Genomic DNA, 24,608 nt, shown 5'->3' with positions numbered 1-24,608 from the left:
TGATTAATTTAGTCACAGACACCCAGAGCAATGCAAGACTGTGAAGAAGTAAATGGTCGTGCTTCGTGTTTAAAGTTTTTTTTTATGTTTGTGACCTTTGTTGTGGTACATGAGTTCCCCTGGTTTACAAAATTGTGTGACTGCTTCTTATTCCTTTATTCCTCGCTGTACTTATTCGACTGGCCACCTAATGCTCTATTTATTCTCCCCTTTATGTTTTAGGGATAAAATTGATGGATGCAGTATTTTGTCAAAAAGAAGGGAACTGTTAGAGTAATTCTATAAATTGTATAAATGTTATCAAAATAACTGCAATATATTCACTTAGATATGTATGAGACATGTCTGAGATATGTTTTAAGATTCTCTTAAAATTAGACATTCCTTATCATTTGAATACAAAGGATAAAGATGACGTCAGGCATTCCAAACTAATGAATACCAGATGTGTTTGAGAGGATTCAAGGAAGAAAATCATTACCTTATATAGAAGTATTTTTTAATGTTTGCATTTGTATACTTGGCATTACCTGATTGGTTAATGTGTGGTAAATGAAAGCATGAACCTATAAATAAAGGCTCCGTTCACAGCCATTTTAGATTTCTATACATCAAACCATTGTATGTTCAATCTCTCCCGATCGGTCATTTTTGTGAATTTTAATGAATCCTGGACAAAATATGTTATCAAGAAAAGGATCTCAAGAATGATGGAGATCACTCTAACACACCACGACGTGATATTATGTCGTGGTGCGGGTAGGGATTAATAGGAAAGCCGCAACGGGCAGCAAGGACGCCAAGTCAAATCACGCAATAATACAGGTTCCATAAAAGGGTGACACTAATACATACCAGTACATCAAAAATTATTAGCAGTACATTAAAATACAAATGCATATTTCCCCATCACCATTTGCAAGTGCTGAGCAGAGTAAGATGATGGCAGACACTAAGTGGTTAAATGCACAGGAATGGCAGTGAAAGAAAGTACATATATACAAAAGTAACCATGTTTAACGTGGCTCTGATAACTTGCTGCAGCGTGAGATCACACAACAAAAGCCATAGAAAAAGTCAAGTTTCTTGCCACTGTGTATTTAATGTATTAAAAGTCAAGATAAAGATGGCTACATCTGTACATGTGCACCCAGCAACGAATGCTAAGCAGAGAATAATCACAAACCATAGCATAACATACCCATTCAATGTACTGCTGCTGAGATCGGCGTCCTCCCCCGTGCGCGTTCCAGCTATTAAGCCTGCATCTGCCTTCCTGCAGAGTCCTGCCAATAGGTAGACACATGACCCCTGGAAGTCATACCTGACCCCATCAAAGTCGATGTAGTGAGGGTCTCCTAAAACTGTACATGTAGCATAGGATATGGGGTAACATCCTTGGATGCCTCTTACCACTGAACACGTCTCAGTAGACTTACACCCAGTCTCTTTACAATCCACGTTCATGGTGGTGGGGTTACACGTGCACTGCTTCACACAATGACTGTCTCCCCAAAACTGTTCATAGGGGGCATAGTGCTTCCCATTATAGATGCAGCCACACTTGTCCTTTGGTATACATTTTCCTCCATCGAGTACAAACCCCTCATTACACTGACAGGTCTCTGTGCAGGGATCAGAACAGGATAAGCCCATGGCACGGTCGTTACATGTCAGAGGGCAACCTTTACCACAAAGTTTGTATTCACTGTTGTCAGGGCACTGCAAATCTGAGAAGAGGATACAATTATGTCAAAGTAACCAATCGGGATCCAGATACATATTTCGTAACACATTTAAGACATCTGTTGCTGGAAAAAGGTTTAGTGTCCCTATGATAACAATTAACTGTGAGAACACAGGACAGGAATTGTGGTCATGAAGACACAGGAAGACAAGTGTCTTCAACTTCCCATAACTTTAGTAGGATATCTCAAAATGTTTAGATGTTTTTTTGTGTCTAAAACACAATAATAGAATTTCATACTGGTCTTCTGCAATTTCTTCACCAAGGGAAGGCTTTACATGGTCTAGATGAGGCGGATCTTTACTAGTCTAAAATTGGTTGTCAAAAAGGTGTCCAATCATCTCTAGAATGGCTTGAGAGCCACATTCAGAAAACACAAGTGGTGCTGAGCCACAATAAGTATTAAAGGGGATGACCTCTGGTCATTAGCTCACAACAGTATCTGCAGCTACCGAGAGCCCAAGAATTACGTGGGGTCCCTCCCAGAGGCCTCAAATGAAACTCTTGGGCCCTAGTACAATACCTGTAATCAGCGTCGGACTAGGGTTCATTGGGCACACAAGAGGAGATTTTTCTGAGGGCCCACCCTGTATCTATATAGAACATGTACATGTCCACTTTTAACTTCATCATAGTCCTTGTTGTTATTATTGTATACATAGGATATATAATCAATAAGGTCTAATAGGTAATTTGTGGATAATCCAATAAGAAATAGACCCTAGTAGCAAGTGATTGGCTCCAAAGAGCTCTAAATTGGGTTGTCTTCTGCTGGACTTTTTTGGCCCATTATTGTGTCAGAGCCTAGGCTCACTGAAGCATCTTCTGGTTCATTGCTGAGCCAGTCCGACCCTGCCTGTAATATGACCACCCTCCTACCGTGAGCCATTTATATTAGTGATATCTTTGCATATGGCAAAAGGGGCCTTTGGGTCTTCTCAGATACCAAGGGTCAGGTGTGACTTCTAATTCTGCACCCCCTATAGCAATATCGCTGGTTCCAGAACCATTTATTATCAAACAATAAATCAGAATGTCTCAAGTCATAGTCTCTTTGTTAAAGTTAAAAGAAATTTTCCAACTTGGACTTACCACATCCAGTTAGCCATCTCCATTCCTCAATTAGAACATTGTTGCTCTGACAGACTGAGGCATAGGTCACTAGGCTTTGGCACAATATCTTTTTGGATCCCCCATTGAAGCACACATCATAAACACAGTTGTCTACATAGCCTTTTGGGTCAATGGTTGAATGGCAGTGACGGAAGGGACCATGTAGGGCATCAGCAATTATTCCACACCATTCATTGCCGTGATATGTTCGCAGAAGGTTTTCAGGACAAGGTTTAGGATCTCCACAATCATGACAACAAGACTTGTCTTCCCCCACTTGCCAGCTGTTGCCAAATTCAGTTATAGTATTTGCCAGCTTTCCGTCCGACATGGTCAGGTCGTCGGCTGCTATTTCATTGTAATAGCCACACATTCCACATATATTTTCATAATAGCTACTTGAAATGTAGATCAGTAGGATGGAGTTCCAGTCATAGAAGATTTTTAAGCTGAAGTCGGTCAAAATAACGAGAAATATGCCGGACTGGTAGATTTGAACTTGACCGTTGTTGAGGGACATAGGAAGGCGCTGGCGCTGATTATCCACCTGGAGTAAATCAAATGTCACAGTTGTGAAAATAGTATTATACTGATCAAAAGTCTGATCATGACCTCCTTCTAATTTGTAAGTTTTGGTGTATTGGAGATGGCATATAATATTTTATATCTTTATTGCATATATGAATAGAACATGTGAATATATAAAACTGTGTAATATTTAGGGAAAAAGTGTTATTTTTCTTTCATTTCAGTAGACTCTAGTTATATTTAGAAGCCTTCTCAGTCTCAAAACAATTCTGTCTTAATAGATTGAAGATAGTGAGAGGAAAAGATAGTAGGGGGATGCAGCTGCAGGTTCTCTCTCTTTGTGTCCGCTTACTTTAAAATTGGAGGGGGACAGAATGGGTTAAACATCTGAGTGGTATAGAGAACACAGTACAGCTTTAGTCCCCCCTTCTATTAGCTTGTTTAGAAAGGCACTCTAACCAGGGGCTAACCATCTGGAGGACCCGACATGTTCAATGGGTGTCATGTAATACCTAATTTCTACTCTAGCAAGAAGACTAGCTGGCTGCTTCCCTTCAGATGCGTGGGGTATTGTCAAAGCCGAAAAACCCTTTTAAGAACATAATATACAGGGTTATTAGTAGTTGGTGATCAGGATGGTTACCAGTCTGGCTGAATAATCTAAGTCTTCTGAGGATGTTTTTGCCTTCCTCTAAACAGCCGGGGTTTGTAGCTACAAAAATTTGAAACTGATGGACTTTATTTTACCTGAATAACTATGTAAAAATAAGTCTTGAACAAACATAACTTACCCTGACGAAGCCATTCTCAAGCCTCACAAAAGATATGACTTGCCCATACACTTGGATGGTAACATTACTGACATAGGACACATGGGTGATGCCTCGATTCTCATTTTTGGCCTCGATATTAAATGGCGTCAGTGTTTTGCTATTTCCGCAGGTTTTGGCAATGGTGTATGTACAGGTTCCTTGAAATTCATAGAGTTTCCCATCGAAGGTCCGGTAGTGAGGGTCACCCACAACGTAGCAATAAGCCTCATACAGTGGAATACATTTTGGTCTTTCATTCACTATCTCACATTTTTCTCTGGCTCTGCACTTTACAGTTTCACAATCTACAAAAAATAAATAGTAATTTATATCAGCGAATACGCTCAGGTTACCACGATCGCCATTGGTTGTGACATGGTCACACAACCTCAATGTTTTCGTAACCATGTTGGCATTTTCCCCCCACAATGTTTACCCCATAAGTAAAAATCAACAGTCACAATTAGGGCCAGTATAAGGTTTATTGGCCACCTGTGGGACCCCACCAGACCCCTTATAGCAGCCACATCACAAAGAGATGGCCTTAGGCTTTAAAGAGAGAGTAACAATATGTGTGACCACCCCTCCATCTTTTCTGGGCTAGACAGAATTACCAAATGGCCATCAGAGAGATTAAGTGATGGAGACCTCTTAGATCCCCAGTAATTTGGACCCCAAGACACATGCCCCGTAGGCTCTCCTTATAATTTTGTCCTAGTCACTATTACATGCCACCGTAACACAACCCATAGTCTTTGTTGAGTCTCAGCCTAGGCCAATCATTCAGTTTATCAAAGCAGATTTCCCACACTTATGGAACAGAAAAGGTTTATGAGTTGGAGATTTTACCTGGGACACATTTCATGACACCGTCCACTACTTTGCAGGTCTCATTTACACCACAGCTGTTAGATTGGCACTCCAGGACGCCATTTGATCTACATGTGCAGACTTTCCTGCAGTCATCGGATAAAACTTCTTCATCTTGCTGAAATATTAAAAAAAAGAGTTTTTAATGAAGGTCATGTTACTATGTCTAGTGCTGTACATTTACAGTGCAGAACTTATCTGGTAAATGCTTTTGTGTTGCCCTTCTTGGAGCCAAAGATAATAAGCAAGTGCACAACTAAGGTCACAATGCAATAAGGAAGTGCCCAGGATCAGGACAATGGAGGATCATATCTGTCTGGCACCGGCTAACCAGGGCCTCTTATATTCTAAATTCCTGATGTAATGATCAACCATTGGTCAACCAGCAAAATAGTTAAAAAAAATATGTTGAAGGTTCATTATTTTGTCTGCGTGTTAGTCATACCCGATAGTATTTTCCATCTTCATAACAACCACACTTATCCACTGGCAAACAATTTTTTCCATTGAAGAAGTAGCCATCTTGACAAACACAACCTTCAGAACAGGTGGTCGGACACTTGATGGGCTCCGAAATAACAGCACAAGTTGTGGAGCAGACATTGTCGCATATCGAGTATTCACTGTACGGCGGGCAGTCTAATACTATATTGAAAAAGAGACGAAATGTAAGAATTACTTTGAACATTATCAATATTAGTCCCTTAACGCACCATGAAGACACTGTACGCTCTGGTGCGGGGATTGAAGTATGGAGCGGGCTGACGGGTTGAGCCGGCTCCAAGTGCTGGGGGTGTCAGCTGTACTTTACTCTGAGAACTGTGATTCTTGCGTTAAGCCACTTAGATGCCTAGGTCAATAGCGAGTGTGGCATCTAAGCTAAAAATAGTTGAATAAAGTTTTTAGTAGTGTGCAAAAATAAAAATCATATATTTAAAGTAAAAAAAAAAAAGTTTTCCAATTTTACCGCTAAAGTAATGGAAAAAACAATAAACAAATTTTGTATTCTGAAAAAATCTGAACTATTACAACATAACAATATTTCACTCACACGATAAACTCGTAAAATGCCAGAATTTTAGTTTTTGGATCACTTTAGCTCTAAAACAAAATGTCATTAAAAGTGATCTAAAAGTCTAATATACAAAAACATGGCCCGTAAAAAATAAGCTCTCACATCGTTCAAATAAAGTTATGGCTCTCACAATATGGCGAAATAAAACACATTTTATTTTTTACAAATAGTTTTTGCTTTGTAAAATTAAAAAAGTATATAAATTTGGCATCGCCATAATCATATTGACCCGCAGAATAAAGTTTTGGGTTTTTTTTTAACGCAGGGTAAAAGCCGTAAACACCAAACCCAAGTAATCGCAGCTTTTCCAATTCCACCCCACAAATAATTTTTTTGCAGTTTCCCCGTACAATATATGATACTAAAAATAATGCCAATATAAACTACAACTCCTGCTACAAAAAAAAGTAAGCCTTCACAGCGCTCCAATAGTGGAAAAAAAATTAAATAAATGTCGCTCTTGAAAGATGGGTAATTAAAAACAAAAAGGAAAAAATACTAAAAGTGGCTTGGACTTCAAGGAGTTATAGAAGTGTTCCCATCTTACACATTTATGGCATATCCACAGAATATACCATAAATGAGTAATAGGTATAGGTCCTATGTCTGGAACCCTCACCTATCAGAAAAATGGGCATCTTGTGACCCGCATTTGTCAATTCTGTGCGGCAAATTCCCCTTCGAATTTTTTGGAGTCGGCAACCATACAGAATCGGCCACTGTTGAGGTGAGGTTTCCTAAGGTTGGACCCACCACTGTCAGGCATTTATGGTCTATACTGTGGATATGCTACAAATTTGTAAAATGGGACAAACCCCTAATATTATAATAGTTAAATTACTAATTGAAGTCTTCTGATCTTTGGATAGCTCTTTCCTATACTGACCACTGTTTAATGGTATATAAAGGAAGAAAAGTGGGCATTTGTATATGTCATGTACTAACCACAAAATCCTTCTGCTCGCCATGGTGTCACCGTACCACCGGCTGCTTGGCATGCAGCAACATAGTTTTGGATGAGTTGACAGTGGATATTTTCATTATTGGGATCAGTAGCACATACGTCGTACACACAGTTTTCATAGTAGATGTCAGGCTTGACAATTTCAAAGCAGCTACTTAATGGGCCAACATTCTTTAGTAAACCACAGAGAACTATTGCTCGTTGTTTTGTAGCTTCATCACATTCTGGGCATGGATTACTGGCACTGCCACATCCACCATCACAAACTTCTCCAGGTACCGGGATCTTCCAGGCATCTCCAAATAGGATGATGTCTGTAGTCAACTGCTGGTTGGGAAGCTGGAAATCATCATTTTGGTTGTCATTATAGTTTCCGCACAGGCCACACAACTGATTTTTGTAATTTCCTGGAACTGTCACAATGACTTCATAAACCAGATCATAGCTGACTTGAACTTCGAAATCGGTGTCAATTTTCACTCCTATGCCATAAATATAGGCCTTGATCTTTCCACCATCTAAGGACAGTGGAAGATTGTTTAAAATTCCATCCACCTGCATGAGAAATGGACAAATTATAAAAATATTTGACCATATGGCGATGCACTATCTGAAGATACCACAAAGGGCATCACCCAACATAAGGCCAAGCCTTGTAACACCATTGACTCTATTTAAGGTAAGCTCAACTATTAGCACTATATAATCTAATACCCAGTAACAATTCCTAACACAAATCATGTTACAATATTAGACAAATGTAATCACCCACCATTAGGATTTAGCATACATACCATAATTTGACCTTGCATGTTATACTTAAGCACAAGATTGTGTCCAAAAACTTCAAAGGATACTAATTTGGTTACAGAAAATTTTGTGTCTGGCCATTTTTCATTTTTCACATTCACGGTAAAAGGTATCAGATCGGTGTTAGATGTGATGGTCTTGGTGAGCGTGTAGGTGCAGTTGCCTTGGAAGTCATAGGCGAGGCCATCAAAAGTTATATAATGTGGATCACCGGATGCAGAACAATGTGCAGAGGTCACTGGGTGACATTTTCTGATTCCATCAATAATTTTGCATTCTTCATTAATTCCACAGAGAAATGATGTGCACTGCACCAATCCAGCGCTTGTACATTCACACTGCACGTTGCACTGCTCATTAACGAAGAACTTCTCACCAGTCTTGTAATAAATATCTAGGTAAGTGCATCCACACTGTGCCAATGGTACACACTCATCTCCACTAAGGATATATCCATCTTCACAGACACAGCCCTCAGAACATCCAGGGTTGCAGTCCAATGGAGGAGATAGACTAAAGCACGTTGAGGTACATCCCGTGGCACAAACCTCATAATGGCTGTTTACACCACATTTTGGCCCTGAAAAACAACATTAGAATTTTAGTGTAAATCTAACTCCAAATCAATTCCAATTCTGGTAATGCCAATAATCAATGATAATAATATTTACTGCAGAATGCGTCAGATCTCCATGGGTAGACCTCAACACCGGCTTCTTGGCAAGAGGCGGCATAGCTGGCTATAACCTTGCAGATAATATCTTGTCTCTCATTGTAGAAACAACCATCGAAAACACAATCCTTAAAAGTTCCTTCCGGATCTATCACTTTATGGCAATTTCTAAAGGGACCATTCGGGTCTAGTAAGACACCACAACCATCTTTCTTGTTGCGGCCAATTTTTTCCATATCCTTCAGGTTGGGACAGTCTGGGGGTTCCACTTCGCGGCATTGTGGTGTGTCTCGTACCTTCCAACTTTTCCCAAAGGTTGTTGGATTATTTGTGATGTCACCATTCTTCATAACAAACTTTCTAGTCCCATTATATTGGCCACAAAGTCCACACATGGCTCCTCTATAAGTGCTTGGTACCGTGACAGCAACTCGAGTATTCCTGTCAAAGCTGACTCTCAAGCCAAAACGTGTCTGGAGTATGACATTATATCCATTCCTGTAGATGGTCACCTTATCAAAACTTCTATCAGCACTGTACGGGAGGTTAGTCAACACCCCATTTACCTGCCATACAAAGGAATACAAAATCTGCCATGTTACTCACTCTGCTGAAACACAGTTATTGCTGCCATCTCTGGTCTCTAATCCCCACTATGCATTTTAACACTTGTTTTCAATAAAAACATTTGAAAATTTTGTTTTTGTCCTTTATGTCTTTTACATTTTTGAAAACATGGCCACCAAAACTGTTCTTACATTTTGACAAAACTTTGGCAATAACAGATTTATATAGGTTTTTTATTGTTTTACTCCTTTTACAAAAATAACTATTTGTTAGAATATATATATATTATTTCATATTTTGAAAATAACTGTTTTATTTTTCTTGTGGATTGAGCGGTGTGAGGTTTTTTTTTCTTTGTGACACGAGCTGTGGTTTTTATTGGTACCAGTTTTTAGTACATATGACTTTTGATCACTCTTTGTTAAAAAAAAATGGCACCGCTAAGTTGACAAAAAAACAGCGCTTCTGGCGTTTTATATATTTTTCTTTTTACGGCATTCACAGAGCACATTAAACAATGTTATATTGTAATAGATCTGATTTTTACGGACGCAGCAATATCAATTTTTTTATTTTTTTTTATTTTACATTATTCCAAAGGAAAAATGGGAAAAGGGAGGTTCTTTTGAACTTTCATTTTTTTATTACTTTTTTTCACTACTAAAAACTTTAACTGTTTTTTTACACAATCTATTAGTCCCCCTAGGGGACTAATAGTATTGCAGTGTATAGTCATTTTTACCGGCTTCTGTTAAAGGGGCTCTGTCACCACATTATAAGTGTCCTGTCTCCTAGATAAGGAGATTGGTGCTATAATGTAGGTGACAGTAATGCTTTTTATTTAATAAAACGGTCTATTTTCACCACTTTATTAGCGATTTTAGATTTATGCTAATGAGTTGCTTAATGCCCAAGTGGGTGTATTTTTACTTTAGACCAAGTGGGCATTGTACAGAGGAGTGTATGACACTGACCAATCAGCGTCATGCACTCCTCTCCATTCATTTAGGCAGCACATAGGGATCCTTTTAGATCACTATGTGCTGTCTTATACTAACACATTAACAATACTGAAGTGTTTAGACAGTGAATAGACATTCCACGGGATGTCTATTCACAATCTCTGCACTTCGTTACTCTGTCTGTGGTAGTTACAGCAGAGGAAGCGTAATCTCGCGAGATTTTGCGGTAAATGACAGGTTACAGCGAGATTACGCTTTGCTCTGGTGTAACTACCACAAAAATAGTAACGAAGTGCACAGATTGTAAATAGACATCCCGTGGAATGTCTATTCACTATCTAAACACTTCAGTATTGTTAATGTGTTAGTATAAGACAGCACATAAGGATCTAGCAGGATCCCTATGCGCTGAGTAAATGAATGGAGAGGAGTGCATGACGCTGATTAGTCAGCGTCATACACTCCTCTGTATAACGCCCACTTGGTCTAAAGTTAAAATACGCCCACTTGGGCATTAAGCAACTCATTACCATAAATCTAAAATCGCTAATAAAGTGGTGAAAATAGATCGTTTTATAAAATAAAAAGCACTGCTGTCATCTACATTATAGCGCCGATCTCCTTATGTTGGAGATACGGCACTTATAATGTGGTGACAGAACCTCTTTAAGTACTGCTACTGGCAGGATTTAACAGAGGCAGAGTGAAGGCAGTCCTGCATCGCCACCCCACGATTGTGTTGTGGGGGCCTCGATGAGCTGTCAGAGGGGACTGTCCCACTCTCTATAACGACTCCGATACTGCAGTCATGATTGACCCCAGCGTTTAAGGGGTTAAACGGCCAGGAACAGTGCGATCGTTATTCCTGGGCGTTAGTGCAGGTTGTCAGATGTAATATACAGCTGACACCCGCAGCTTATGGAACGCGCTCAGCACGTAAGCGCGCTCCATACTTCTCCCCCTGCATCTTGTTGTGCACTTTGACGTGCACCATGTTTTTGAGGAGCAGTGAAGTTCTGCATCAGTAAATCTGAGCTCCGACCACTGTAAAGAAGTATTATATTTTTTTTTACCTGAACGTTGACTTGTTTCTGTAGACTCATTGTAATGACGAGGTCATAAATATTCACTTGCACTTCACCGGTGTAAGAAACAAATTTCCTGCCTCTGTTTTCATTCGTGACGATGATCTGGAAGTCCACCAGACCTTCATTATTCTTATATAACCTACAAAAATTTAGAGTACACAAGGTTACAATATACAAAATTACAACTTTTTTTTTTGTAAATAAATTTATTCGATATACTGTAAAATATTACAGTACCTAATAGAAAGGTTATTATGACCAACATATATAACACATACTAATTCTCGTTAACACGCCATCCCCCTAAAACCTGCATAACTTTTAATGTAAAAAGCCAAACCTTAAGACAGAGCCAACGAAATGCGCCTGGGCCCCCAAAACTTTGGACCTCTCTCACTATATGAGTGTACGGCTTATTAGCCAATTAAGTCTCCCTACTGACTTCATATTCTATAAAACCATACAACTGCATTAAACCGTATAACCATCAATCAAACAGTATAGTCCAGGGATACATGCAGGCGCAGAGCGAACTATGGCGCCCCCTATACAATCATACAAAATGACATCTTTATTGTATACAAAAATCGCAAATCTTTTAAAATTGCTGGATTAACCCTTTCCTGTCACAGCAATTTTTTGGTTTTCATTTTCCTTTTTTTCCTCCCCACCTTCCAAAAGCCATAAGTTTTATATTTTCCCATTGATAAAGCTATATCAGGGCTTGTTTTGTTGCGGGACGAGTTGTAGTTTTTCATGGCACAATTTATTGTGCCATATAATGTATTGGGAACCTAGTAAAAACAATTATTTGTGGGGTGAAAAAGGAAAAAAAAACAGTGATTCCTCCAATATTTTAAGGGGTCTTTTGTTTTCACAGCTTGTACCGTACAGTAAAAATGGCACATTAACTTTATGCCACCTTTCAATACAATTGCGGGGGATATCAAATTTATATAGGTTTATTTTTATGTTTTACTACTTTTGCAAGAAAGAAACTAATAGTTGAAAATAAAATTTGTGTTTTGTCACCATATCCTGAGTCATAACTTTTTTTATTTTTTGTCAATAGAGCGGTATGAGGGCTTATTTTTTGCAAGACGAGCTGTAGTTTCTATTGGTACCATTTTGGGCTACATGGGGCTTTTTGATCACTTTATATTTAATTTTTGTGGGTTATGAAGTGACCAAAAAACAGCGATTCTGCTATTATATACTTATTCTTTTTACGGCGTTCACCGTGCTGGTTAAATAATAGTATATTGTAATAGTTCGGACTTCTACGGACGTAGTAATACCATTTTTTTATATTTTATACATTACTTCAAAAGGAAAAAGGTCTTTTTTTTACTTTTAAGTATTTTTTTACACCACTGAAAACGTTATTAAACTTGTTTTTTCACAAATGTTATGAGTCCCGCTAGGAGATTTGAACCAGCTGGTACAATATACTGCAATCCTGTTAAGTGGCAGGGCTTAACAGGAGTTGAAGAAAGGCAGTCATAGGGACCTTCAGTAGGCCCTGAGTTGCCATGACAACCATTGGCACCTCCCAATTGCGTCGCGGGGGGAGCGATTGATCGCAGCATTTAAGGGGTTAATCAGCCAAGAATAGTGCGATCGCCGTTCCTGCCCATTAGTCCCGGGTGTCAGCTGTAATACACAGCTGACAACCCTCAGCGGGTGAGTCCATTTAAAACATCACAACTGTTAGAGTAATTCTATAAATTGTACAAAAGTGATCAAAATAACTGCATTATATTCAATTAGATATGTATGAGGTATGTTTTAAGATTCTCCTATAAAGAAGTATTTTTTTTTCAATCTATGCATTTGTATACTTGGCATCATTTGATTGGTTAATGTCTGTTAAGTGGAAGCATAAAGCTCTCCCGATCTGCCTTCTTTGTGAATTTGAATGAATCCTGAACAAATTCTGTTATTTAAAAAAGGAACAAAAGAGTGATGGAGATCACTCTAACATATGGAGGCCCCAGCGAGATCTCATCAAATTCCGACTGATCCGAAACTAACGTAGAATTTCTCTTTGGAGGAAGGGAGAGAAAGGTGAGTAAGCTATGGTCTTGCTATTCAAACTATCTTCCTCTCCTTGTGGGGTAAGTCCTTTGCGGGTCTGGTGGGCAGCAGAGAATCTCTGTGAATTTGTCTGGGATTCTGTATGTGTTATATGTGTCTGCTTTATAAATACTAAGTGTCTGATTGAAATATGAGAGGAACAGCTGTTTGTCCCTGTAAGTGTCTAAATCGTGCTGTGCAAGGCAATGATGTATATAGGTGACTGCATCTGTGAATGTATGCTATGAAACATATCAGTCAGTGAAATGGTCCTCTTCAGTATGGTGTTAAAAGCGATTATTCCACCACAACTTCTATTACTAAGCGCTCCAGAACTCCTAGTAATCCTCACATAAAAGGTTAATAGTGAATCTTGTCGTGCATAGCTGAATTTTAAAAAGGGAGGAGGGAAACAGAGGAGGTAAATGTCATGGCAATACAAGCCCTGTAATTTCTTGCATGTGCTTCATCCGAATTGGTCCTCCCACAGCTGCCATATCTGTTCCTGAAGAGATCCTGTTGCACAGCTCATTCAAGAATGTCCTTTCCCCCCATCCCCTTCTCAATATGTTGTAGCAGTGCAGCTACTAGACAGTGCAGGTTTATGGCAGAAACTGTCAGGGTTCAAGCAACCAGGGAGCATGTACAACAGAGAGGGTTTTCTCTGCTGTTGCATGGGTGTAAAACCCAGAATAGGTTGTGTTTGCTGGAGTGTGAAGGAGAAGGTCGGGCTTACACTCCATACAGACAGTCTGTGTCTTTGGCTGTCTGATGAGCCATGTTAGGCTTCACCTGAGACGCCTCTTTAAATCAGGTGTGTGCTATTCACACAGGGCTCTCAGTCTGGGGAAGACAGGCATGCTAGCTTGTGAGAGTCACCACCACGTATGGTAAAGGTGTGTATGTTTTGAGGTGCTGGGCACAAGGCTCAGTGTCTCTTAGTGAGGGACACTGAATGTGTTAGTTAGGGGCTGGATGGCCTAGGGTTTATTTTGTACAGTTTTGTTGTAACACATCTTGCTGTGTTGAAGACAATAAAGCTAGCTTCAGCTGGTTTAAACCCTTATTCAATGAGTTGGAGTGAACTTTCTATGTGTGCCAAACATCTCACCCTGGAGATGGCGATCCTGTGAGCTAAGTTGTCCCTCAAGTTGTCACAATATATATATATGCATTAGTGGTACTCCTGTTGATATAGGGGGAATAGTATCTGCAGTGTTGTTCCTACTTGCTACTTGTGTTGCTATTATGTATGTGTTTGAACAATTGATCCCAGAAAGTCAGGAAACCATTCTTAAAGTAAAAAAAAGTTCAAGGCTATGAGGACCAGGATAGGGGAACTTTAGACCTCAAGAATCAGGGATCACAACCCTGCCGAGGAGGTCGGGAAAATGGGCTCACTAAATAGCAAATCAGGTTCTGAGGGCCAGGCGAGTAGAACCGGAGCTATAGATATAGTGAAACCACAGAAGGGAGGATGGGCAGCAGAAGGAATATGGGAGGGTTTGGAGCAAAGAAAAGATGTAGAAAGTGAGAGGGATTGGAATTTTGAAGAAGGAGTACAAACTCAGTTAGATGTGTCAGAGAAAGTGATGAAAAGTAAAGGGAAAAATGTAGTATAAGAACCACGAGGGCTATTAAAACTATTTTTTCACTTTGACATTGTAGGGCTGCCTATCATTGGATGTTTATTGTATATGGAACTGTAATCGGGTTCCCAAGGCGTGCACCAATCTATACTTTTAAAGCTGGTGCTGCTGGACGGTGGACTTCCTAGTAGTAGAACCAGCTATAAACACACAAGGTTAGAAATCAGGAAAAAAAAATCACTGCAGCTAGAGATACAGCTGGAGATAAATCCACCACTATAATAGTCACCCCCCCCTCCAATTGATATCTCAGATACATGAACCTCCACTTTTTCAGGACATGAACAGGTTATGTCCCCACCCTATCCCTATCTCAGTTATTAATATGGGAAGGAATATAAGGAAGGATCCCGGTTGGGTCCAGATATCTACAGAAGGTTGGAGTACCCCATAGATAGACATTGTAATCCTATGAATGCCTTCTTTTGTTCTAAATGTAGAAATGCCAAACCACTAGGGGTTAATTAATGTTGGGGTGCTTGCTCTCATGGACTTAACCTGAACATCTGGCTTTGACAAGTAAATTGCCAGATACTACGGAATAGAGGAACAAACTGATAGGAGGAGTGAACCGCACTGTATTCTGATACCTGGGTAACAATTTTGGTCCTAAGGGCATTAGAAGAGCAGGAAGTAAGACAGAAAAGGGCAAATAAACCCCAGCCCATCATGATTAATTTAGTCACAGACACCCAGAGCAATGCAAGACTGTGAAGAAGTAAATGGTCGTGCTTCGTGTCTAAAGTTTTTTTTATGTTTGTGACCTTTGTTGTGGTACATGAGTTCCCCTGGTTTACAAAATTGTGTGACTGCTTCTTATTCCTTTATTCCTTGCTGTACTTATTTGGCTGGCCACCTAATGCTCTATTTATTCTCCCCTTTATGTTTTAGGGATAAAATTGATGGATGCAGTATTTTGGCAAAAAGAAGGGAACTGTTAGAGTAATTCTATAAATTGTATAAATGTTATCAAAATAACTGCATTATATTCACTTAGATATGTATGAGACGTGTCTGAGATATGTTTTAAGATTCTCTTAAAATAAGACGTTCCCTATCATTTGAATACAAAGGATAAAGTTGACGTCAGGCATTCCAAACTAATGAATACCAGATGTGTTTGAGAGGATTCAAGGAAGAAAATCATTACCTTATATAGAAGTATTTTTTAATGTTTGCATTTGTATACTTGGCATTACCTGATTGGTTAATATGTGGTAAATGAAAGCATGAACCTATAAATAAAGGCTCCGTTCACAGCCATTTTAGATTTCTATACATCAAACCATTGTATGTTCAATCTCTCCCGATCGGTCATTTTTGTGAATTTTAATGAATCCTGGACAAAATATGTTATCGAGAAAAGGATTTCAAGAATGATGGAGATCACTCTAACACACCACGACGTGATATTATGTCGTGGTGCGGGTAGGGATTAATAGGAAAGCCGCAACGGGCAGCAAGGACGCCAAGTCAAATCACGCAATAATACAGGTTCCATAAAAGGGTGACACTAATACATACCAGTACATCAAAAATTATTAGCAGTACATTAAAATACAAATGCATATTTCCCCATCACCATTTGCAAGTGCTGAGCAGAGTAAGATGATGGCAGACACTAAGTGGTTAAATGCACAGGAATGGCAGTGAAAGAAAGTACATATATACAAAAGTAACCATGTTTAACGTGGCTCTGATAACTTGCTGCAGCGTGAGATCACACAACAAAAGCCATAGAAAAAGTCAATTTTTTTGCCACTGTGTATTTAATGTATTAAAAGTCAAGATAAAGATGGCTACATCTGTACATGTGCACCCAGCAACGGATGCTAAGCAGAGAATAATCACAAACCGTAGCATAACATACCCATTCAATGTACTGCTGCTGAGATCGGCGTCCTCCCCCGTGCGCGTTCCAGCTATTAAGCCTGCATCTGCCTTCCTGCAGAGTCCTGCCAATAGGTAGACACATGACCCCTGGAAGTCATACCTGACCCCATCAAAGTCGATGTAGTGAGGGTCTCCTAAAACTGTACATGTAGCATAGGATATGGGGTAACATCCTTGGATGCCTCTTACCACTGAACACGTCTCAGTAGACTTACACCCAGTCTCTTTACAATCCACGTTCTTGGTGGTGGGGTTACACGTGCACTTCTTCTCACAATGACTGTCTCCCCAAAACTGTTCATTGGGGGCATAGTGCTTCCCATTATAGATGCAGCCACACTTGTCCTTTGGTATACATTTTCCTCCATCGAGTACAAACCCCTCATTACACTGACAGGTCTCTGTGCAGGGATCAGAACAGGATAAGCCCATGGCACGGTCGTTACATGTCAGAGGGCAACCTTTACCACAAAGTTTGTATTCACTGTTGTCAGGGCACTGCAATTCTGAGAAGAGGATAAAATTATGTCAAAGTAACCAATCGGGATCCAGATACATTTTTCGTAACACATTTAAGACATCTGTTGCTGGAAAAAGGTTTAGTGTCCCTATGATAACAATTAACTGTGAGAACACAGGACAGGAAGTGTTGTCCTGAAGACACAGGAAGACAAGTGTCTTCAACTTCCCATAACTTTAGTAGGATATCTCAAAATGTTTAGATGTATTTTTGTGTCTAAAACCCAATAATAGAATTTCATACTGGTCTTCTGCATTTTCTTCACCAAGGGAAGGCTTTACATGGTCTAGATGTGGCGGATCTTTACTAGTCTAAAATTGGTTGTCAAAAAGGTGTCCAATCATCTCTAGAATGGCTTGAGAGCCACATTCAGAAAACACAAGTGGTGCTGAGCCACAATATGTATTAAAGGGGATGACCTCTGGTCATTAGCTCACAGCAGTATCTGCAGCTACCGAGAGCCCAAGAATTACGTGGGGTCCCTCCCAGAGGCCTCAAATGAAACTCTTGGGCCCTAGTACAATACCTGTAATCAGCGTCGGACTAGGGTTCCTTGGGCACACAAGAGGAGATTTTTCTGAGGGCCCACCCTTTATCTATAAAGTACATGTACATGTCCACTTTTAACTTCATCATAGTCCTTGTTGTTATTATTGTATACATAGGATATATAACCAATAAGGTCTAATAGGTAATTTGTGAATAATCCAATAAGAAATAGACCCTAGTAGCAAGTGATTGGCTCCAAAGAGCTCTAAATGGGGTTGTCTTCTGCTGGACCTTTATGGCCCATTATTGTGTCAGAGCCTAGGCTCACTGAAGCATCTTCTAGTTCATTGGTGGGCCAGTCCGACCCTGCCTGTAATATGACCACACTCCTACCGTGAGCCATTTATATTAGTGATATCTTTGCGTATGGCAAAAGGGGCCTTTGGGTCTTCTCAGATACCAAGGGTCAGGTGTGACTGCTAATTTTGCACCACCTATAGCTATATCGCTGGTTCCAGAACCATTAATTATCAAACAATAAATTAGAATGTCTCAAGTCATAATCTCTTTGTTAAAGTTTAAAGAAATTTTCCAACTCGGACTTACCACATCCAGTCAGCCGTCTCCATTCCTCAATAAGAACATTGTTGCTCTGGCAGATTGAGGCATAGGTCACTAGGCTTTGGCACAATATCTTTTTGGATCCCCCATTGAAGCACACATCATAAACACAGTTGTCTACATAGCCTTTTGGGTCAATGATTGAATGGCAGCGACGAAAGGGACCATGTAGGGCATCAGCAATTATTCCACACCATTCATTGCCATGATATGTTCGCAGAAGGTTTTCAGGACAAGGTTTAGGATCTCCACAATCATGACAACAAGACTTGTCTTTCCCCACTTGCCAGCTGTTGCCAAATTCAGTTATAGTATTTGCCAGCTTTCCGTCCGGCATGGTCAGGTCGTCGGCTGATATTTCATTGTAATAGCCGCACATTCCACATATATTTTCATAATAGCTGCTTGAAATGTAGATCAGTAGGATGGAGTTCCAGTCATAGAAGATTTTTAAGCTGAAGTCGGTCAAAATATGGAGAAATATGCCGGACTGGTAGATTTGAACTTGACCGTTGTTGAGGGACATAGGAAGGCGCTGGTGCTGATTATCCACCTGGAGTAAATCAAATGTCACAGTTGTGAAAATAGTATTATACTGTTCAAAAGTCAGATGATGGCCTCCTTCTAATTTGTAAGTTTTGGTGTAGTGGAGATGGCATATAATATTTTATATCTTTTTTGCATGTATGAGTAGAACATGTGAATATATGAAACTGTGTAATATTTAGGAAAAAAGTGTAATTTTTATCTCATTTCAGTAGACTCTAGTTATATTTAGAAGCCTTCTCGTACTCAAAACAATTCTGTCTTAATAAATTGAAGATAGTCAGAAGAAGCGAAAGTAGGGGGATGCAGCTGCAGGTTCTCTCTCTTTGTGTCCGCTTGCTTTAAAATTGGAGGGGGACAGAATGAGTTAGACATCTGAGTGGCTGAGAGAACACAGTACAGCTTTAGTCCCCCCTTATATTAGCTTGTTTAGAAAGGCACTCTAACCAGGGGCTAACCATCTGGAGGACCCGACATGTTCAATAGGTGTCATGTGATACCTAATTTCTACTCTAGCAAGAAGATTAGCTGGCTGCTTCCCTTCACATGCGTGGGGTATTGTCAAAGCCAAAAAACCCTTTTAAGAACATAATATACAGGGTTATTAGTAGTTGGTGATCAGGATGGTTACCACTCTGGCTGAATAGTCTAAGTCTTCTGAGGATGTTTTTGCCTTCCTCTAAACAGCCGGGGTTTGTAGTTACAAAAATTTGAAACTGATGGACTTTATTTTACCTGAATAACTATGTAAAAATAAGTCTTGTACAAACATAACTTACCCTGACGAAGCCATTCTCAAGCCTCACAAAAGATATGACTTGCCCATACACTTGGATGGTAACATTACTGACATAGGACACATGGGTGATGCCTCGATTCTCATTTTTGGCCTCTATACTAAATGGCGTCAGTGTTTTGCTATTTCCGCAGGTTTTGGCAATGGTGTATGTACAGGTTCCTTGGAATTCATAGAGTTTCCCATCGAAGGTCCGGTAGTGAGGGTCACCCACAACGTAGCAATAAGCCTCATACATTGGAATACATTTTGGACTTTGATTCACTATCACACATTTTTCTCTGGCTCTGCACTTTACAGTTTCACAAACTATGGAAAATAAATAGTAATTTATATTAGCGAATATGTTCAGGTCACCACAATCACCATTGGTTGTGAAATGGTCACACAACCATAAAGTTTGACTAACCATGTTGGCATTTTCCCCCACAATGTTTTCCCCATAAGTAAAAATTATGTTTGTGCAAAAGTTACAAGTAGGGCACAATTATCACCTCTGGGACCCCACTAGACCCTTTATTGCAGCCACATCATGAAGAAACGGTCTTAGGCTTTGAAGAGAGAGTAACAATATGTATGACCACATTTCCATCTCTTCTGGGCTAGACAGAAATCCAACTGGCCATCAGAGAGAGTATGTAAAGGAGACTCCTTAAAAACACGAAGTCGTTAAAACCCCAAGGCACATGCCCCACAGGCTCTCCTTATAATTTATTTCTAGTAACTATAACATGTCACCGTAACACAACCCATAGTCTTTGTTGAGTCTCAGCCTAGGCCAATCATTCAGTTTATCTAAGAAGATTTCCCACACTGATGGAACAGAAAAGGTTTAAGAGTTGGAGATTTTACCTGGGACACATTTCATGACACCGTCCACTACTTTGCAGGTCTCATTTACACCACAGCTGTAAGATCGGCACTCCAGGACGCCATTTGATCTACATGTGCAGACTTTCTTGCAGTCATCGGATAAAACTTCTTCATCTTGCTGAAATATATAAAAAAAGGATTTCATGATGTTCGTGTTACTATGTCTAGTGCTGTACATTTACAGAGCAGAAATTAGCTGGTAAATAACATTGTGTTGACCTTCTTGGAGGAAACGATAATAAGCAAGTGCACAACTAAGGTCACAATGCAATAAGGAAGTGCCCAGGATCAAGACAATGGAGGATTATATCTGTCCGGCACCGGCTAACCAGGGCCTGTTGTATGCTAAATTCCTGGAGTTATGATCAACCATTGGTCATCCAGCCAAATAGTTTAAAAAATATGTTGAAGGTTCATTATTTTGTCTGCGTGTTTGTCATACCCGATAATATTTTCCATCTTCATAACAACCACACTTATCCACTGGCAAACAATTCTTTCCATTGAAGAAGTAGCCATCTTGACAAACACAACCTTCAGAACAGGTGGTCGAACACTTGATGGGCTCCGCAATAACAGCACAAGTTGTGGAGCAGACGTTACTGCATATCGAATATTCACTGTAGTGTGGGCAGTCTAACACTATATTGAAAAAGAGACGAAATGTAAGAATTACTTTGAACATAATAAATAATAAAGTGGTGTTCGCATCTTACACATTTATACGTAGCCTATCGACAGGATATGCCATCAATGCGTAATAGGTGTACATCCTTCCTCTGGAACCCTCACCTATCAAAAAGTGGGCATATTGTGAGCTGTATTTCTAAATTCTGTGTGGCCAACACACCTTAGAGTTTTTTAAATCAGCGATCATAAAAAATGGGCCCCTCTTGAGATAAGGTTCCCTAAGGTTGGACCCACCGCTGTCAGGCATTTGTGGTATACACTGTGGATATGCCACAAATGTGTAAAATGGGAAAACGCCATAATATTATAATAATTATATTACCAGTTGAAGTCTTCAGATCTTTGGATAGCTCTTTCCTATACTGACCACTGGTATATAAAGAAGAAAGGTGGTACTAACCACAAAATCCTTCTGCTCGCCATGGTGTCACCGTACCACCGGCTGCTTGGCATGCAGCAACATAGTTTTGGATGAGTTGACAGTGGATATTTTCATTATTGGCATCAGTAGCACATACGTCATACACACAGTTTTCATAGTAGATGTCAGGCTTGACAATTTCAAAGCAATTACTTAATGGGCCAACGTTTTTTAGTAAACCACAGAGAACTATTGCTCGTTGTTTTGTAGCTTCATCACACTCTAGGCATGGATTACTGGCACTGCCACATCCACCATCACAATCTTCTCCAGGTACCGGGATCTTCCAGGCATCTCCAAATAGGATGATGTCTGTAGTCAACTGCTGGTTGGGAAGCTGGAAATCATCATTTTGGTTGTCATTATAGTTTCCGCACAGGCCACACAACTGATTCTTGTAATTTCCTGGAACTGTCACAATGACTTCATAAACCAGATCATAGCTGACTTGAACTTCGAAATCGGTGTCAATTTTCACTCCTATGCCATAAATATAGGCCTTGATCTTTCCACCATCTAAGGACAGTGGAAGATTGTTTAAAATTCCATCCACCTGCATGAGAAATGGACAAATTATAAAAATGTTTGACCATATGGCGATGCACTATCTGAAGATACCACAAAGGGCATCACCCAACATAAGGCCAAGCCTGGTAACACCATTGACTCTCTTTAAGGTAAGCTCAACTATTAGCACAATATAATCTAATACCCAGTAACAATTCCTAACACAAATCATGTTACAATATTAGACAAATGTAATCACCCACCATTAGGATTTATCATACATACCATAATTTGACCTTGCATGTTGTACTTAAGCACAAGATTGTGTCCAAAAACTTCAAAGGATACTAATTTGGTTACAGAAAATGTTGTGTCTGGCCATTTTTCATTTTTCACATTCACGGTAAAAGGTATCAGATCGGTGTTAGATGTGATGGTCTTGGTGAACGTGTAGGTGCAGTTGCCTTGGAAGTCATAGGCGAGGCCATCAAAAGTTATATAATGTGGATCACCGGATGCAGAACAATGTGCAGAGGTCACTGGGTGACATTTTCTGATTCCATCAATAATTTTGCATTCTTCATTAATTCCACAGAGAAATGATGTGCACTGCACCGATCCAGCGCTTGTACATTCACACTGCACGTTGCACTGCTCATTAACGAAGAACTTCTCACCAGTCTTGTAATAAATACCTAGGTAAGTGCATCCACACTGTGCCAATGGTACACACTCATCTCCACTAAGGATATATCCATCTTCACAGACACAGCCCTCAGAACATCCAGGGTTGCAGTCCAATGGAGGAGATAGACTAAAGCACGTTGAGACACATCCTGTGGCACAAACCTCATAATGGCTGTTTACACCACATTTTGGCCCTGAAAAACAACATAAGAATTTTAGTGTAAATCTAACTCCAAATCAATTCCAATTCTGGTAATTCCAATAATCAATTATAATAATATTTACTGCAGAATGCGTCAGATCTCCATGGGTAGACCTCAACCCCGGCTTCTTGGCAAGAGGCGGCATAGCTGGCTATAACCTTGCAGAGAATATCTTGTCTCTCATTGTAGAAACAACCATCAAAAACACAATCCTTAAAACTTCCTTCCGGATCTATCACTTTATGGCAGTTTCTAAAGGGACCATTCGGGTCTAGTAAGACACCACAACCATCTTCCTTTTCGCGGGCAATTTTTTCCATATCCTTCAGGTTGGGACAGTCTGGGGGTTCCACCTCGCTGCATTGTGGTGTGTCTCGTACCTTCCAACTTTTCCCAAAGATTGTTGGATTATCTGTGATGTCACCATTCTTCATAACAAACTTTCTAGTCCCATTATATTGGCCACAAAGTCCACACATGGCTCCTGTATAAGTGCTTGGTACCGTGACAGCAACTCGAGTATTCCAGTCAAAGCTGACTCTCAAGCCAAAACGTGTCTGGAGTATGACATTATATCCATTCCTGTAGACGGTCACCTTATCGAAACTTCTATCAGCACTGTACGGGAGGTTAGTCAACACCCCATTTACCTGCCATACAAAGGAATACAAAATCTGCCATGTTACTCACTCTGCTGAAACACAGTTATTGCTGCCATCTCTGGTCTCTAATCCCCACTATGCATTTTAACACTTGTTTTCAATAAAAACCGTTTGAACATTTTGTTTTTGTCCTTTATGTTTTTTAAATTTGTGAAAACATGGCCACCAAAACTGTTCTTACATTTTGACAAAACTTTCCTAAACCTTAACCCCTTACAGTCCAAGCCATTTATTTTTTCATTTCCGTTTTACTCTCCCTGCCTTCTATGAGCCATAACTTTTGTTTTTTTTAACCTGTCAATGGAGTGGTGTGTAGGGTTTTTTGCGGGTGGAGTTGTAGTTTCTATTGGCACCATTTAAAGTACCATATAATGTACTGGGAACTGAAAACAAATTCTACGTGGGGTGTAAATGGAAAAAAAACAGGGATTCCCCTATATTCTTTTGGGTTTCGTCTTTACAGCTTTCAGCGTGCGGTAAAAATAACTACTATTATGGCGATACAAGATTTATATAAGTTTTTTAATGTTTTACTCCTTTTACGAAAAATAACTATTTGTTAGAAAAAATATATATATTATTTCATATTCTGAAAGCCATAACTGTTTTATTTTTTCGTGGATTGAGCGGTGCGAGGGCTTATTTTTATTTGCGACACGAGCTGTGGTTTTTATTGGTACCAATTTTTAGTACATATGACTATTGATCAGTCTTTATTTTAAAAGAATGTCACGGCTAAGTTGACCAAAAAACAGCATTTCTGGCG

At 39.7% G+C, this 24,608-nt stretch overlaps 2 protein-coding genes across 2 annotated transcripts in view; both read right to left on the bottom strand.

The window, feature by feature from the left end:
- Positions 1 to 6,783, bottom strand: part of LOC142662705 (IgGFc-binding protein-like) — a 52,308-nt gene extending 45,525 nt beyond the window's left edge. The window contains exons 1-6 of the mRNA XM_075840920.1: positions 6,765 to 6,783; positions 5,516 to 5,715; positions 5,050 to 5,188; positions 4,180 to 4,505; positions 2,840 to 3,407; positions 1,202 to 1,730 (exon numbers count right to left, since the gene is read on the bottom strand). Of these exons, the coding sequence (XP_075697035.1) occupies positions 1,202 to 1,730; positions 2,840 to 3,407; positions 4,180 to 4,505; positions 5,050 to 5,188; positions 5,516 to 5,715; positions 6,765 to 6,783 (1,781 nt within the window). The remainder of the gene's footprint in view (positions 1 to 1,201; positions 1,731 to 2,839; positions 3,408 to 4,179; positions 4,506 to 5,049; positions 5,189 to 5,515; positions 5,716 to 6,764) is intronic.
- Positions 6,784 to 7,085: 302 nt separating this feature from the next.
- Positions 7,086 to 24,608, bottom strand: part of LOC142662704 (IgGFc-binding protein-like) — a 60,920-nt gene continuing 43,397 nt past the window's right edge. Inside the window, exons 26-37 of the mRNA XM_075840918.1 lie at positions 23,263 to 23,830; positions 22,576 to 23,171; positions 21,763 to 22,336; positions 21,115 to 21,314; positions 20,652 to 20,790; positions 19,783 to 20,108; positions 18,443 to 19,010; positions 16,928 to 17,333; positions 11,195 to 11,348; positions 8,591 to 9,158; positions 7,904 to 8,499; positions 7,086 to 7,664 (exon numbers count right to left, since the gene is read on the bottom strand). Of these exons, the coding sequence (XP_075697033.1) occupies positions 7,086 to 7,664; positions 7,904 to 8,499; positions 8,591 to 9,158; positions 11,195 to 11,348; positions 16,928 to 17,333; positions 18,443 to 19,010; positions 19,783 to 20,108; positions 20,652 to 20,790; positions 21,115 to 21,314; positions 21,763 to 22,336; positions 22,576 to 23,171; positions 23,263 to 23,830 (5,274 nt within the window). The remainder of the gene's footprint in view (positions 7,665 to 7,903; positions 8,500 to 8,590; positions 9,159 to 11,194; positions 11,349 to 16,927; positions 17,334 to 18,442; positions 19,011 to 19,782; positions 20,109 to 20,651; positions 20,791 to 21,114; positions 21,315 to 21,762; positions 22,337 to 22,575; positions 23,172 to 23,262; positions 23,831 to 24,608) is intronic.

This window comes from Rhinoderma darwinii, chromosome 10 (assembly GCF_050947455.1).
Source record: "Rhinoderma darwinii isolate aRhiDar2 chromosome 10, aRhiDar2.hap1, whole genome shotgun sequence".
Classification (NCBI taxonomy): Eukaryota; Metazoa; Chordata; class Amphibia; order Anura; family Rhinodermatidae; genus Rhinoderma; species Rhinoderma darwinii.
The sequence above is the reverse complement of the archived record's forward strand: the minus strand, read 5'-3'. Positions and strand labels throughout refer to the sequence as shown.